General features: G+C 40.1%; 1 protein-coding gene and 1 long non-coding RNA gene across 2 annotated transcripts in view; one reads left to right on the top strand and one right to left on the bottom strand.

Moving 5' to 3' along the window:
• Positions 1-10,467, bottom strand: part of LOC103134790 (uncharacterized) — a 17,699-nt gene extending 7,232 nt beyond the window's left edge. Inside the window, exons 1-3 of the long non-coding RNA XR_475864.2 lie at positions 10,010-10,467; positions 8,607-8,661; positions 8,318-8,520 (exon numbers count right to left, since the gene is read on the bottom strand). This is a non-coding gene — a long non-coding RNA (uncharacterized LOC103134790). The remainder of the gene's footprint in view (positions 1-8,317; positions 8,521-8,606; positions 8,662-10,009) is intronic.
• klf7b (Kruppel like factor 7b) overlaps positions 1-15,687 on the top strand; it is a 79,823-nt gene that overhangs the window by 38,769 nt on the left and 25,367 nt on the right. Inside the window, exon 2 of the mRNA XM_007547239.2 lies at positions 14,701-15,343. Within this exon, the coding sequence (XP_007547301.1) occupies positions 14,701-15,343 (643 nt within the window). The remainder of the gene's footprint in view (positions 1-14,700; positions 15,344-15,687) is intronic.

Below are 15,687 nucleotides of genomic sequence, written 5' to 3'. Positions count from 1 at the left end.
CACACACACAGAGAGAGAGAGACACACAGGTGTTCAAAACAACAGCCACCTCTGTCACTGTCACATCACTGTACTTTGTCTTCTTCTGTGTTGCTGTCACTTATAACAGAATGATATATAAGCTGTTTCTGTCCGTTAGAGGAACCTGGAGCATCTTTTCGACTCGGCTTGGTATCATGATGGTACTTATTTATCGCTCTTAGGTTAATGAAGTTATATTACGTGATGTTAGGACTATTTTTAGTATTTTTTTAGCTTGTGTGATTGTAACCTTTTTGTTGACAAAAGAATGACCTTTTCTTTTTTCCTGACAAAATCTGCATTAAGATTCTCCTATCTTGGGTGTGCTGTGGCGGCGCAGGGGTTAAGCACAACCCACATATGGAGGCATCAGTCCTTGATGTGGCTGTCGCAGGTTCAATTCCCGGCCTGCTGACCCTTGCCGCACGTCCTCCCTTCTCTCATTACCCACTTTCCTGTCAACTAACTATCAAATAAAGGCCACTAGAGCCAATAAAACCTTTAAAAAAGATTCTCTAATCTTGCACCGTCACACAAATGTTTGCAATTTTGACCAATTAGTATAAATGAGAAGAAAAATACTTAAGGGAATGTGTTTTAGTCATTTGGAAAAAGGGAGTCTGAAGTTGTTTGACACAACAAATGTGGATTTTTATTTGTTTTCCGAATTCACATCGACCTTTAAATCCATTTCACTAAATGTCTTACTGTGTTATAGAAATTTGCAGCCGGTAGATAATAACCTGATGTGGGTAATAACATGCTGACGGTGGCTCAACTGTGCTGGTGTTTAAAACACTGAATGCATTAAAACAGTCCAGCTGTCTTGCTAGCTTACCACATTGAGTGCTCGAAATTGTAGGCCAGACACAGTTTGTTCTTTAATCCTGGGTGCATTGATTTGAAATCACGCAAGGTCCGTGATCTCAGCAGATCCATGATATGTAGCGTTTGTGTTGTTTTCTCTGAACTTTGGTGGGAGAGTGGCTGATGATGACCAGGGATTTACATTTTAGCCAAAGAAAATTCAAATGTGTTGTCAAAATAAACACTTTGTGGGTCTAAAGCATTGAGATTTTGAGCGCATTTTGTGAAACCTCAAATATTATCTTTAATTTACTGTATGTGCACATCACTCGTGCTGCAATATTTTTTGTAGTAAAGTGAATGTACCTTGTGCTACTGCCACTGAACTACATTTCATTTTTGCACTAATCTCACTCTAGACATATCCAGGTGAATTAATCAAAAAATAGGTCAAGCTGATCTTCCGTTGGAGCCACTTAAAGCATTTGCAGTGCATACGTGAGTGAATCTTCATCAGTCCAGACAGATCAACCAAACAGCATCATGTGATATTTATAAAACGTATTCTGAGGTCATTGCTTTCATGTGTCCACTTTACTACAAATCAGTCAAGACCAAACAATGTCTATGTTCAGAACTCTTGTTATGTGAATCGTTTTACTCATTTGCTTGTTAAATTTAGTGAAGTTTTATCAAGACTGAACTGTCTTTAATTACTTTGGTGTTATTAAGTTATGAGCTCAGATTTCCATGCAGGTTTTTTTTCTGTCCATTCAACAGTTTAAGCAGATAATGAGACTGACTCAACTTTCATAAAGTTTCGTATAAGACACAATATATATTTGGTGAAATCTGACTTGGGGTCTATCGTACAATGCTCTGCCTTAGTTTTTATTTGCAAAAGAAGTTAGTAGGCATTTATTTATTGATGGGTTTAGTTGAAATTATTAAAAATCTTTACTGTTTAAACAGTCGAGCATTCCCAGCTACAACATTGACATAATCAAGAGTGTTCTTCAATTTGGTGATTGGGATTTTGTATGACTACCAGTCTTTATTATTATTATTATTATTATTATTATTATTATTATTATTATTATTATTTCACATGGTCCTAGTGATAAGAATGAAACCGATTCATCATTTTAAAGAGCTTCTCCCAGGTGTTTCTTATCAAAAGAGCCCAAGTCTGCCAGGATTTAATAGGGTTTGTTGGTGAATGTTAAAGAATCGCCAGCAGTTTAAAGCACTTAAGCAGAGATGATGAAGGTGAAATAAAACTGCAGGGCTTCAGTTTTATTGTATCTTTCACTGGTTTTGGAAGCAGAGACCAGCCAGTTAGCAGAGGCAGCTTGAGATGGTCGCTGTCCAGTAGGAATAATCCAGCCTGGAAAGCCTCGGGACGGCCACAGTGCAGGCATGAGGCTGGAGCCGTCCAGAATGGCAGCCGTCCATGAGCCTGCAGAGGTTCAGGCTCATCATCCATGCCGTTTTATTTCCACAACACGGCAAAAGGGATTTTACCGCCCTCCTCCCTTTGGGTCTCATTTCCACGATGTGGGACACAATGAGACGTGTATGAAACAGAGACAGACGGGCAACGGTGTGCTTCACAGATGTAAAACCCAATAGAAAACCTTTGTGGTAATCCTGGGCCTATCTCCTGGAACCACTGTTAGAACCCATTGCTGTCCATATGCCTGACTTGAATCAAGCTAGCCAGGCCCTGAATGCCCGTTAGTGGAAATTTGAAGAGGTGAAAATGATGAGCACATCATAGAAACACATTTTTTAAAAATGACTGAATTCATATTAAGGTTATTTAGTGTTAGAAATCTGTCCATTATAATAAATAGCTATTCTGTTAACAGTTGCTGTAACACCAGTCTGAAATCCATCGCATGGTAGGATGAGGACAAAAGTGAAACGGATTAGGATTGGAAAATGATGCAAATCTCAATACACTGGCAGCAATCCAATATTTTACAGGTAAATTAGAAGCAACCAGATATTTCATGTGATTCATTTTATTTTTATACCCATTTCCTGGTCAGCGCTATGATTCAATAGAATAAGATCCGATTGCAATACAATTGGTTCGGGGTGAAGCAACAGGATGGTAACACGCTTTGCGAATTAATTATAGTAAGGGTGAAAAGGACTTGTGTTATAATTCCAGAAAAAATGAAAAAAATCTACCATTCAGCAAATATACATCTAAACGACGGCAGAAAGTAATTTTTAAAATGGTTAACAGTAAAGAAGTTATTTGACTGCTCACAGACAGGTCTTCCTAATTACTGATGAACTGAAATGTTTCATGGTTATAAATTTGATAATTAAATAAATCCAAAAATGATGGCAGAACACCTTTAGGCAAATCAAATGTCAGCAGAAAAGTTTATATAATACATTATTTTTTAATTTGCCGTCCACTTTGTGGCATCAAAGTAATACTTCTGTGTACTGCTACCTTTTCTTTAGCTCACTCTAATGGGTTTGACTCTCACTTTACATGAAGCTTTGTGCTCTCCTCTGTCTCTCCCCTTGTGCCTGTTCTCCTTCTCACTCGCTGAAGAAGCTTGTGCTGCCATTAGGTTTCTGTCACCAGTGTTAAAGAGCCAGTCATAAATCTAGGTTATTCACAAATACAAGTTTCAGTTTAACTGAACAGATTTTAAGATGAAAATATTTTAAGATTTAATTTCAAAACTTTATTAAATCAGTTTCATTATTGTTCAAGCACACGTCTGTGAATTGGTTTATCTTTTCTAAAACACGAAACTTTAACACTCAGGAAGTGTCATAATTAATATTATTTCAACTAAAGTAGAAGTTATAGTGAATGTTGTTCCTTTTGATCCTTTTACCATTTTGTGGAATTCAGTTTTGTTAGTTTTGTTCAAAATGTTTTTGGATGTGAAATGAACCAACAAAATGTCACAACAGGCAACTGTTTCACACCCAATATAACAGCCAACGATTCAACTAATATTCTATAATCTATACTTTGGTCAGTATCTGTCAGCAGGAGTTGCTTTTTTTATCCTTCTGCCTTTTGTCTTCTTACAGAAGTTAGCGATTTCAGTCAACGAACAAAAATAAATGAGAACACAGTAAAATACAAAATGTTCTGATAATGATATGCTCTTGAGTTCAGTTTTCTGACCATTTATAATGCACCCTGGATTAAGAAAATGGCACATGAATAAATAGTAGATGGAAGTAGCGAGGGATAAAACTCAATTAGACGTGCAAAACGGAAACATGAATTGGCAAAGGCGCAATTTGACCACAAATTGGCAACAAAAAGGGAAAAATTAATGGACAAAATAAGTGCATGTTTTCCACCTTTTATCTCTACAGTCATCAGGAACAAAACATTTTGCTGCCAGGAAGCCTAATAAACGTCAGAAGCATGTCGACGCTTTAGGTTCAAGCTGTTTAGAGAAGCGTCGTCACAAGCAGCTTCTCCAAGAAGCTCCAGACTCGAATGCGCCGAAGCCAGCTGCTCGCTGCTGCCAATGGCTTCTGTTTGATGTTTTTTTTTCTACACGCTCTCGAACACGAGGCATCTCATATTCACACACATCAGTTAAAAGTCATTATGCTCTTCTCACTCTTACAAACATACACACCCTCTGTGTATGCAACCGCATCAGCAAATTAACTGAATAAAGAGACTCCTTTTCTGCTTTTTCTTTTGAGTGGCTAATTAGCCATCAGAGCCCCTCTGTATGGAGAGAGCGAGATCCATCAAGAGGTACAGCTTCAAAGAGCAGATTATGGAAGCCAAAGCACTTTAATTACGACCTATTTGAACAAAAAAGGCAAAGATAAAAACATAATTTGAAGCTAAAAGCTGCATGGGGGGAGTTGAGGGGGCTGCATAAACAAATTCTAATACAGAAAGATAAAAAGAGAGAAGCAAAAGAAAGGACTGGAGTGAATGAGATGAGAAGCGTAGAAGGAGGCTTTCTGCACTAGTGAGAGTTTGTGTACGCTATTAGAAACATGCAGAAGAGGCGTAGGGAAAAGTTGTCGGCCCCCTTGATCTTATGGTGCCGTTCGGTTCTAAGATTGGATTAAAATTATTTTTGTGATTTTAGCTTTTATTATGCTGATCATTAACAAACGAATGAATTGAAAAAAAGTTACCAGTTTTGTAGATGCACATTTAATCTTTGGAGGTTATTGTGGGTTTCTTCGATACTTTAGGCTTACTTTGGCTCTCTGATTAATTTAATCTTTTAGATCATCTTGCCAGAGATCTTTCTAAAAATGACGAATTCTCGCGACATTAAAAACATTTACACACAGCATGGCGGTAGACCAGGGCAGCACATACGGTGAGTTTCAGTCCTCACAGCTGCCGTCTGGGGTTTTATTTCTGCCAAAAATTTAAAAAAAATAAATCACAAATTTCCTAATCTCACCTATGTCTCCCATAGCACTATCCATTTGCTTTGATTTTGATGTAAGCTATTGTGACGAGCTCTGTATATAAATCTGAGTTATTTATTGCTCGAAACTCTGTATCTAAGTTTGAAACTCTTATTTTGAAGTTGGAAAGGAAGTAGCTTATCAGCTGCGTTGACAAGTTGGCTAGCCTGAGAACACTGCTACAAAAGCACAGAGGAAGCCGCCTCCACTTTTATGTTGTTTGACAAAATATTGTTCCTCATTTTTCAAACAGATATTTCTGAAATCCTGTCCGTTTCTTGTGAACCTTACATGAGCAGGAGTTTTCTTTTCACGCCTGATTATGCTTAATTTGGTTGATTTGATCCAAAAAAAGTGACTTGATCCGTCTTTATGCTAATTTTAGATGGACTCCAATGCGACATTACTCTGCAGTCCAATAGTCAACACTAATGCTCCGTATTTCAAGAAAATGGAAATTTTAACTCTTTGAGTATCCTGTCTTAACATAGGTAACAATTTTTTAACATAGCATATCCACAGATGGACTGCAGGTTTCTGTCGTGCACCATTCGCCACTTGTTGACTAGAATCTTTTTTGAGCAACTTTTCTTGGCGCTTTCACTTTTCAGAGCTCGTAAACTTTCTTGCACTTGAATAAAATATACCATGACAGCTGTCACAGTCAGGCAACTGGCTGATCGTGAATGATTCAGTATTGTGTTGTTCTTTGTGTTTCTTTCCCCGCAAGTTATTGTGAGGATGATTAAGAAAATACATACAGTTATGAATAAGAGCGTGCCAAATATTTTCCTCAATAGTGTTTTTGCTAAAATCTGACGTATCTAAATCTAAACGTTGTGCTATATTTCTAGAGAGTGTGGAGAATTAATCCGTTCTCCATGCTGAGTTCTTGATTTATGAGGTTGATGGAAGAGTCAGAGAGTTGAATTCATGAATCCCGTTTATTAATACCAAAATACAGTTGGTCCATTTCTCATGCTACCTTTAGGAGCTAGCAGGACAAAATGGCAACAAGTAACACTTGGTAACTTCCTCTGTTAGCCTCTATCTAGGGCGTTCCCTAGTGTGTCATTTCCTTTAACCCGAGCTCTCACTTGCATTTCCTAACATGTCATTTCCTTTAGCTTAGCAATTAGCTAAAAGAGATAGAAGGAAAATACAGAATTATTTATTCTCAACAAGATACTCGGTACTGGGACATACCAGTTCATACTGGTTCTGTGCGACCGCAGACTCCCAACATGCGCCAGGCCTGTGTTTAACTCAGACATTTGCTTTTATGTGTTTAAAAAGCAACTCCTCCTAAAACTTGTTCTTGCAAACAAATTAATCTTTCCCCAAACAAAGACTTAGTAAAAAAAATAAAAAATAAAAAAAACGCCGCTAATTGAGTTTAATATGATACTGCTCATGTTGATAACTGGGGTGTTTTTATGGACCGGCTGAATCCATTTTCAAGCTGTTTAATGTTGTGTTGCTCAAGCAGCATTTATGTGGCAATAACCACATGTGAAGTCGACACTTAACAGGAAGTGTCACTTTGCAGAATCATGTAAATGGCTTAATTTCATCATTGTCCTAATGGCGATGTTGGTAATAGTCACATAACAGACTGCATGTAAACACAGACGGCCCCCCCGGAGCCCCCGGCCCCCGTCTTCCTGTTGGATCCACTTCAGTCTGTTTGTGGAGCTGTGTCCTCGATCATCCTTTGTCTGTCAAAAGCTCTTAGCGCTTCCATCCAGAACCCTGTGCTCTCTGCATTCATTATTAATAGACCTCAGCAGGCCAAAGACACACACACACACACACACACACACACACACACACACTGAACGTCCACGTCACTGGCAGCTATTTTAGATAAAATATTAAATCAAACACGCACATGTGGAGAACGGAAAGAGATGCGCCAAGAGATGATAGAATACCTCTATTTTCAAATGCTGCTGCTCTTTATCAGGTTAAATATGATGCGTCCTGTTTCTGAACGCATCAATTTACTTTGATTTACATCTAAATGTACCGCAGAATGTATGACTTGGAAACGCATGCAGCTGACTTCAGCACTGACCCAGAGCAGCATAGGCCATTACCTGCAAATTGTCTATACTCATTTGTCCTTTGCAGGGTCACATGGGGTCTTGGTGTTTATCTCCAGCAGTCATTAGGCAAGAGGTGGGGGGACACAGCGGACAGGTCACCAGTGCATCACTGGGCAACACAGACGCACACTCGCACCAAGTTAGAGCCACCGATTGATGTTGTTGGATTGTGGGAGGAAGCCGGAGTACCCAGAGAGAACCCACACAAACTCCATGTAGGAAGAACACAGAATCTTTTCAAGTATCGGGAAAAAAATAAGCTATGGAAACAATATATAATGAAATCAATACATTTCTTATATTGTAAAATACATTTTCAATGGTAGTTAGGCATGTAATAAATTGATATCCATTAAAATCAAGCTGATCAAATTATACACTTGACTCTCAATTTGAGTACTTTTACATTGTGTGGCTTATAACGCCTTTGCATCTTCTGCTTTTGGGAACATCTCACTTGCACACCGGCGAAACCGGAGCTCTGACCTTCCAGTCCAGTGTTTGTTCCACTACGTCAAACAAAAACCAGATGAACGGAGCGAGTCGCAGCAAAACCTGCTTAAATCATGTGTACACAGTGTTTCATTTTTGTTTTCTTTTTTTAAATTTGGCTTCCAGTCTGAGCGTCCTTTGCCACTGAGGCAGTCTGGAAGGTTTATGGTTTTGTTCTGAAGGAGTTTTGTTCAGTTTTTATAGTCAGTAAATCAGTTTTCAGTGTTTTCATCCAAAGTGTTGAAATCCACTTTCTGCCCATATGTGACTGAGGGTGCATGTGTGTGTTTTTTGACTTGACCTTTCTCCATATGTTATGGGACAGAACAGGAGGTGAGCCCTATACATGCTATCAGTCTAAGCTGTTGGCCAGCAGCTAAACACACACGCATACGCACGCACACACACGCACACACACACACATACGCTCTGCATGTCACTGTTACCTGATATTCACAGTGTGTAGGAGAAACAGACGAAGGAGAAGGTCATACGCGTGATGTCAGAGTCGATCAGTTCACCGCCGTCTATGGGTTTGATTTGATCTCTCTCTCTCTCTTCCTCTCTTTCTCTTCGCGCCCCCTCAGGCTCCTTCTATCCTCTGCCTCAGCTCACCCTCCCCCGAAAATCCCAAGCATCATTCAGGCCCCTGCCAGGACACACAAAGGTGTTTCTATTTTTATTTTCAATTCGGAGTTAAAACGATGGTTCAATATTCTTTGAGAAATAACTCACAGGGTTCAGGACTTATATAGAAGATCTGCAGCATTTTTTGATACTTTCCCACACCCTAAAAAAAAAAAAAAAAGAAAAGCCTCAGTTGTCTAGAAATGTTTTGCATATGATCAGTAAGAAGCAGTCACCTAAATCATGCAAATTCTTTTTAAGGTTAAGTTGGGTAACACATCGACTGTAAAATATACCAACTCATGATCATCTTGATATCAATGTCTGCAAAATCACAATCCCACAAGCGCACTTGAGTGCAATGTTACAAGCTCCATGCACCCATGCACTTCATACAATATAATAACATTTATATATTTGGCCAGTTTGTTGGCGTTTCCCTCCCCTTGTGGCCACATCTGATACATATTCACATTCATACATGCAGAAAAGCTACTAGAAGAAATCACCAATTTCAACCAAAGTCTTCTTAGTCACAGTATTCCACAGTGATGTCAAAATTGCACATTTTCTTGAAATCATGAAGCCCTGGCAAATACTGCAGTTCGTGTGGCATTGTAAAGTTTATGTTTTTAGCAACTAAACCATGAAGCCAGATGTTAAGTTTGGTGTTGAAATGATACAATAGTGCACCTCAATTTTAAGACATGATTTTGCACATTTTTCATGCAGTTATATTTAGGTAAACACTAAGAAGAATGCATGATTTATTTATTATTTATTTTTTTGCTTTAGGGTGGAAGAGCATAACTGGAGACACTGGCTATTGAAAATTAGTAAGTAAGCAAATAAATGGGACTGTTTTTCATGAACACGTAAAATAACTAAATACAAGGAAATTACACTTTGACCACTTTTGGATTGCCGCGTAAACCTCCAGCAATCTCATTTGGCTTTGTCGTTGTGTTTATTGTAAATCCCCACCAACACGTAAAGATGCTGCTGTGACTCCCGCCTTGTCTTGTTTAACTTGCTCTCAAGATAATCTGACGGCTAATTAATCATCTCCTGTTGGACTCTGAGCCTTTTTCTTAGCAAACAATCTCATATGAAGACGAGCACAATAGCTTCACATTGCATACTTGACTAGATATTGTACAACAGCCAGAGATTAATGGAAGAAACACAAATGCTCACAAAGCAAAGCAACTATCTGGACAAAAAGGCCAAGCAGGCTCGCTTTGCGCCCTTAGTATTCATTTTCCAAAAGACATTGTTACAGGCACGCTTATCATTGTTTACATATCCTCATGAGCCAGTGTCCACTGCTAAGAAATATCTTTTGATTTACATTCATATGCAAATGAGCATTCTTAAGAAATGAGGAGAAAGGGGAGGGGAAAAAAAAAAAAGAAGAAATTCAGCTTATCGTCAGTCGACAGACGTGAACATGAAACATGTTGGTTTGTCTCATCAATAAAAGCCCAGCAAAGCAAAGCTGCTAAACTGACCTGTCTGAATAGACGGAGCCATGCAGCTGCAGCCGAAGAAGAGAAAATGCAGGAAAAAATGTCGGTGTAGCAGCTGTTTGAGCGACTGGTGCAGAAAAAGCCGAGGCATCGGTGTAAAAACCCTCAGCTGCCAGTGGCCTTCGGCCAAAGACGAGGTTCACTTTCCAAGAGGGCACAAAGAAGGAAGTGGTGAGCAGCTGTACACAAGCAGAGACACAAGGCTTTGGGAAAGTGCTGAGTTGGCGGCGATGTGGACTGTTTGACCGAAGCAAATAGAGAAACAACTGAGAAACGTTAGACTAATGTCAGCTAATAATGAAATGAAAGTATTTGTTCTGCAGGGGTAAGAAAACAAAAGAGTTAATAACCAGCAATACCCCTTAATACAATGGATTGGAAAGTCTTTCAGAAAATAACTCTGCATCTGTGTGATCAGAATTTACCTTCAATGTGTTTGATTAAAATAAAAGTTTACAGTGTGAAAAGGTCAACAGGTCAGCACCAGTGTTGTAGTACTCGAGATCGGTCTTGGTCTCAAGACCATTTTTTGATGATCTCGGTCTTGTCTCGGGCTCTGAGGACTCGGCATTTTATTTCAAGACCGGTCAAGACCGCAACTGTGAAAATATCACTAAACATACAGCATACTGTCCACTTTATTTGTTAACATCTTTGTTTTCAGTGGATGCAAAATGCACCAATTAAAAACCAAGCAATGACGTGTTTCTGTTACTCCTTCCTACCGCCACCCCTCCCCACCTTTCACTCGCACGCGGCGCTCCAGGACATGCGCAGTGGTTTCCTCTCAGCGGCAGAAGATGTCTGTCTAATCGTCAGTAATATAATAGCGCGGCATAAATCATAAGAAATCCGATGGCCACAGCTAACTCAGCAGCGCTTCGCTTTCAAAGACGGTGGGGACAATGTCTAACTTTTTTCGTCACTTAGAAAAGTAGCTCAAAGAAAGGTAAGCTCCGTTAACGTGATGTTAGCAAAGCTAGCTGTACAGAGACACATAAATATTTGTGATGAAAAAAAGTCACTCACTACGCTGAATTATTGTGCGGAGGTGTTGACTGACTTGTCGCAAATATGGGTCAACGCTATGTCCAAAAGTCTGCAATATAGTGAGGTGACATTCAAGAACAGTCCGATTCTTCTGCACGGCTTTTTACTTATTAGACAGGACTGGAGTGTCACTGAGAGCCGTTGTTCTATCAGATACCATACGCTGTCAGAATAGCATACATGCAGTGAGTACCATGCCAGCACATGCGCATTAAGTCCGACCGTCAGAGGAGTTGTCAGTTCACCATACGCAACAAGTTATGATGAAAATAAGTCATTAAATTGTTTTCAATGATAACTGTATAGATATACATTGTCGTGGTCTCAAAGTGTTTTTAAAGCAATGTCTGGCTGCAGCTGCAGTCAATTACAACACGCTTGCGTGAAGCTCATTAACCTACTTAACTACTAAATCAGGATGCCATACAAATGTTGATAACAAAATGTATGATGATCTACGTCATGATTCTATGTTGCTGATTAAATAAAATTATATGGTAATGACGTGTCTGAGAAATATAGCCGTGAGTTTGTGGTAAGCGTATGGTGATCTGACAGCATATGCTGTTCTGACAGAACACTGTTCTTTGTTCTTGTAATGTTCTGCGTACACTGTAGTAGCTATCATTATTTTATTTAATTGTGTACATTGATATTTTTTTAATTAACAAATAAACAGAACACAAGAACGAAAAAGCATGCAGAGCATGCACTTTACTTTTTCATTGTTTTCGTTCAAAGTGGCAGCTGTAATGGTGTCAGACTACCTGGCTTCATGTAGTGGGAGAGAGGGTGAGAACAGTCACGCTGTGCGCCTTGTGGTTGTTTACTTCTTGCTTGTTGCTCCTTGGTCAGTGTTCATAGTTTAGCGTTATTTACCGTCTGGGCATTGACTCAATTGCTATGTTTAATGGTGCAGAGAGAGAACTTTGCTATGGTTTTTGACATGAGCAATATGGGTAAACACCCAGGTCGTTATCTTTTGAGGGACGGCACGAGACCACCGTGGATTGTAGCACAGAAGAGTTTGTTCTGCTTTTAATATTGATAAAATTTATTAAGTATTTAATATCTAGGTGTTTTTATGGGAATATGGATCTTTTAGATCAATTTGAGACTGGTCTTGGTCTTGTCTTGGTCTCGGGTTAGGTGGTCTTGACCACAACACTGGTCAGCACAGCATTTGAGAAAAGTTTAAAAGCTAACTGCATTATGAACTGGATGGCTGAGTGTTATAAATATCACTAAGAAGATACAAATATCACTAAGAGTACAAAACCAAAATTACAGCAGGCTGTGACTTGTGGTCTGTTCCTTCAGCTGCACATAATCCATCATGCTTTTTGTTGGATGAACGTTAGCAGTAGAAAGTTTGATATTGCGCCTGTTTTAGAATTTATTAACATGAACCGAGGAGGAGAACATGTTTTAGGATAGGGATGAAAACAATTGAATAGAAAAGAACATCCATCTTTTAGATGCATTTTAGGTGGGATTTGCTGAAAGCCTTATGAGAGGTTTATGGCGTTGCATGGATTCTATGGATTGTTGCCGTCGTTCAGCTTACAGCGTTCTTTATTCCTGATGGTTTTCAGTTAAATGTAGCACATTTTTATCTGCACAAAGCATAAGATAATGTACCGTATTTTTCAGACTATAAGCCACTACTTTTTTCCCCACGCTTTGAACCATGTGGCTTAAAGCCCGGTGTGGCTTTTCTGTAGATTTTTCTTGAACCACCAGGGGGCGCTTTAGCAGGAACTGAATCATTGGGAGTCAAAATTGGAAATCAAAGAAGAAAGCGCTAATTTTAATTTTAGAACAAACACATGCTAGCAGCAGGCACGGCAGAGAAATTTCTTCAAACTCATATGATCCAGCTTTTAAGTTGAAGGTTAAAAGCTCGGCATGAACGAAACCAGGGTTTGGGTTTGGAAACGGAGGAATGGCGCCCGTAATAGATCCAGCATTGAAAAACCGAGAGCGGCGGAGATACCAGCGGCTTATATAAGTACGTTTACAGTTTTTTATTTTTAAACCTGTGTGTTGGGTGCATGAGTTTATAAAAATGAACTCATCTTCCAACAATCCTTGTTTTTGCTTCCACAGCCATCCAATTAGGATTACAGTTATTATTACACCATAAGATTCAGGTTTGCTCTGTGTGAAACATCTCTGTAAGCTTTAGCTCCATCTCTTAAACTTGGTATATTCAATAATTCAGTAATACTAGCAAATGTTTTCAACATTTGCTAGTAACAAATGTACCCACACCAACAAAACCCATTCTGCAAAAACCCCCAAAACAAAACAACATCAACAATTATGCATCTTATAAGAAACACTGAGGATTAAAATACCGTTGATCACATAGCAGCTGATCAGAATATGTAGATTGCTCTCATCTCAGTGTGGAGTAATCAGGTTGAATCATAAGCTATGACTCAGACATCACCATGGAATGAATTAATATAAATATTTATACACATTTTTCTTACAGTAATTACACTGCATGACACATATATATTGTGACTTACCAACAGACAATCCAATACAGTTGTTACTGTCCAATAACTATTTGTTTTGTTTTGTTTTGTTTCTTCTTTGCCTTGTGGCAGCGCCTGGGCTTTGTGGCCACAGGCAGAAAGCCATTTTGCCAGAATCAAACACTGGCAACTTGTTGTAGATATCGACAATAAAATACAATAAAAATCAAAGCAGAAACAATCCTGAAACAAACAGCTCCTTGTACAACTCAGGAGTGACTGACGGCACAAAATACAAAAAAAAAAAAAAAAAAAACATTTTAAGTCTTGAGAGGCAAACGTAGGCTTGGGGTTGTAAAATTGAGTTAGTCACTGGAAGGTTTCTTGGCTCCGATTCCTTGAGGTAATGACTCAGGTGCCCTTGATGAAAGGCGCTGCAGGGCCAGCAGACCAACAACTGTGATGATTCTGTTACAAGTGTAGCAGGAAAAAAAATTAAAAAGTTCTTGTAGATGGATCAATAAAAATAAAAAAAAACACTCATATTTCTTTTTTTTTTTTCTCATTATCTCCTTCTCTTTCTTTGTTTTTTTCCTTATTATTCTTTTGTCTTCACCTGTCACCTCACTTCCTCTATCTCTCCATATAACTTCCACGGCTGGTTGATTTGGCTGAGCAGAGGGAAACAGGCAAGGCCTCCACAGTTCAGGGCTCCAGAGAGCTTGTCCAGGCAGCGGCAATCAATCACAGAATAAATCCCTCCTCTCGCAGGACTGCCGTGTGCCAGGTGACATGGTCAGCAGCTGCAGAGAAATAGAACGCCTACAGCCGATATCCAAGTTAAATTATACTGGGAGACCAGTGAGTGAGTATACAGATGTGCGGAGCGATTGTGTGAGGCGAGGCTTTGTTGACTTTTGGAAACTGTTTTCGTAATGTAAAAGGTCGTGTGGATAAAAGGTTTAGGTGGACGTTTGGTTGGAAGGTCTCTGGGCCTTTCACCCACCGTTCAGTTGCCTAACCAGTTATGGGGATTTGTGTGAAACCCTGTTGAGTCTGAAAGAAGTTGAATGAAAATGGGGATAACGGGCTAAGGAAATTGTGGTTTTTGACTTTGGTGTCCCTTTCCCTTTGCAGACATGTCTAGAGTTGGAGAGGTATCTACAGACGGAGCCCAAGAGACTCTCGGAGCTCTTTGACGAGGAGTTGGACTGTCTCCTAACACCGGCCTTCATGCAAGGCGGCGACAGCGACGAAGACCTGATGGACCCGCTCCTGCCCAGCCTTCCTGACCAGCCGAGCCCCCCGCCGTTACTCGTAACCCTCCCCAAGGTGCAGGCCAAAATCCTTCAGGTGCCCAGTCCAACCAAGGGTCAGGCGGCAGCCGGAACCGACACCAAGGACCAAGCCGTCGGAGGAGTCAGCGCCGCACAGCTCAGTGCCGCCGTCACGTCCCTGACGCCGCCGTCGTCGCCGGAGCTCGGCCGGCACCTCTTTAAGCCCACACAGACGCTCACCGCCACGGCAGACGGCACGTTAACGCTTAAGCTGGTGGCGAAGAAGGTGGGACTAGGGGCGACCAAGGTGGTGGCGGCGCGTGCGTTGCCTTCCCCGCCGAGCCGAGGAGGAGCGCTGAGCGACGGCGAGCAGGGAGGCGGAGGAAGTCTGGGAGGAGATATTCCTGAGAACAAGAAGAGAGTCCACCGGTGCCAGTTTAATGGCTGCAGGAAGGTTTACACCAAGAGCTCCCATCTGAAGGCACATCAGAGGACCCACACAGGTAAAAGACTGCATGTTTTCTTTAAAAAAGCTGATAATTATTCTGCTCAAAGTTTGTCTTCACGGGCGAGTTTTATTTTCTATGCCTACGTTTGTTCCAATTGACCATTAGAGACTTATTTTAGAATTTATTAGCCAGTTTCACAGAAAAATCTTTAAGGATTTTGGGAAATGTTTCCAAATTTCTATCTTAATCCACCATCCATTTTGTTTTGCTTGATTGCGCGTTACTCAAGTAGAGAATTTGTCCGTCACACGTCAGCAGCTCAAAGCATTTAGAGCTGTTGAATATGACTTGGTGGTGTTGGTGTAATGCTGTTTTTTTTTGTGGTTTTTTTGGCTCAT

The sequence above is a fragment of the Poecilia formosa genome, unplaced genomic scaffold (assembly GCF_000485575.1).
Source record: "Poecilia formosa unplaced genomic scaffold, Poecilia_formosa-5.1.2 Scaffold19, whole genome shotgun sequence".
NCBI lineage: Eukaryota > Metazoa > Chordata > Actinopteri > Cyprinodontiformes > Poeciliidae > Poecilia > Poecilia formosa.
The sequence above is the reverse complement of the archived record's forward strand: the minus strand, read 5'-3'. Positions and strand labels throughout refer to the sequence as shown.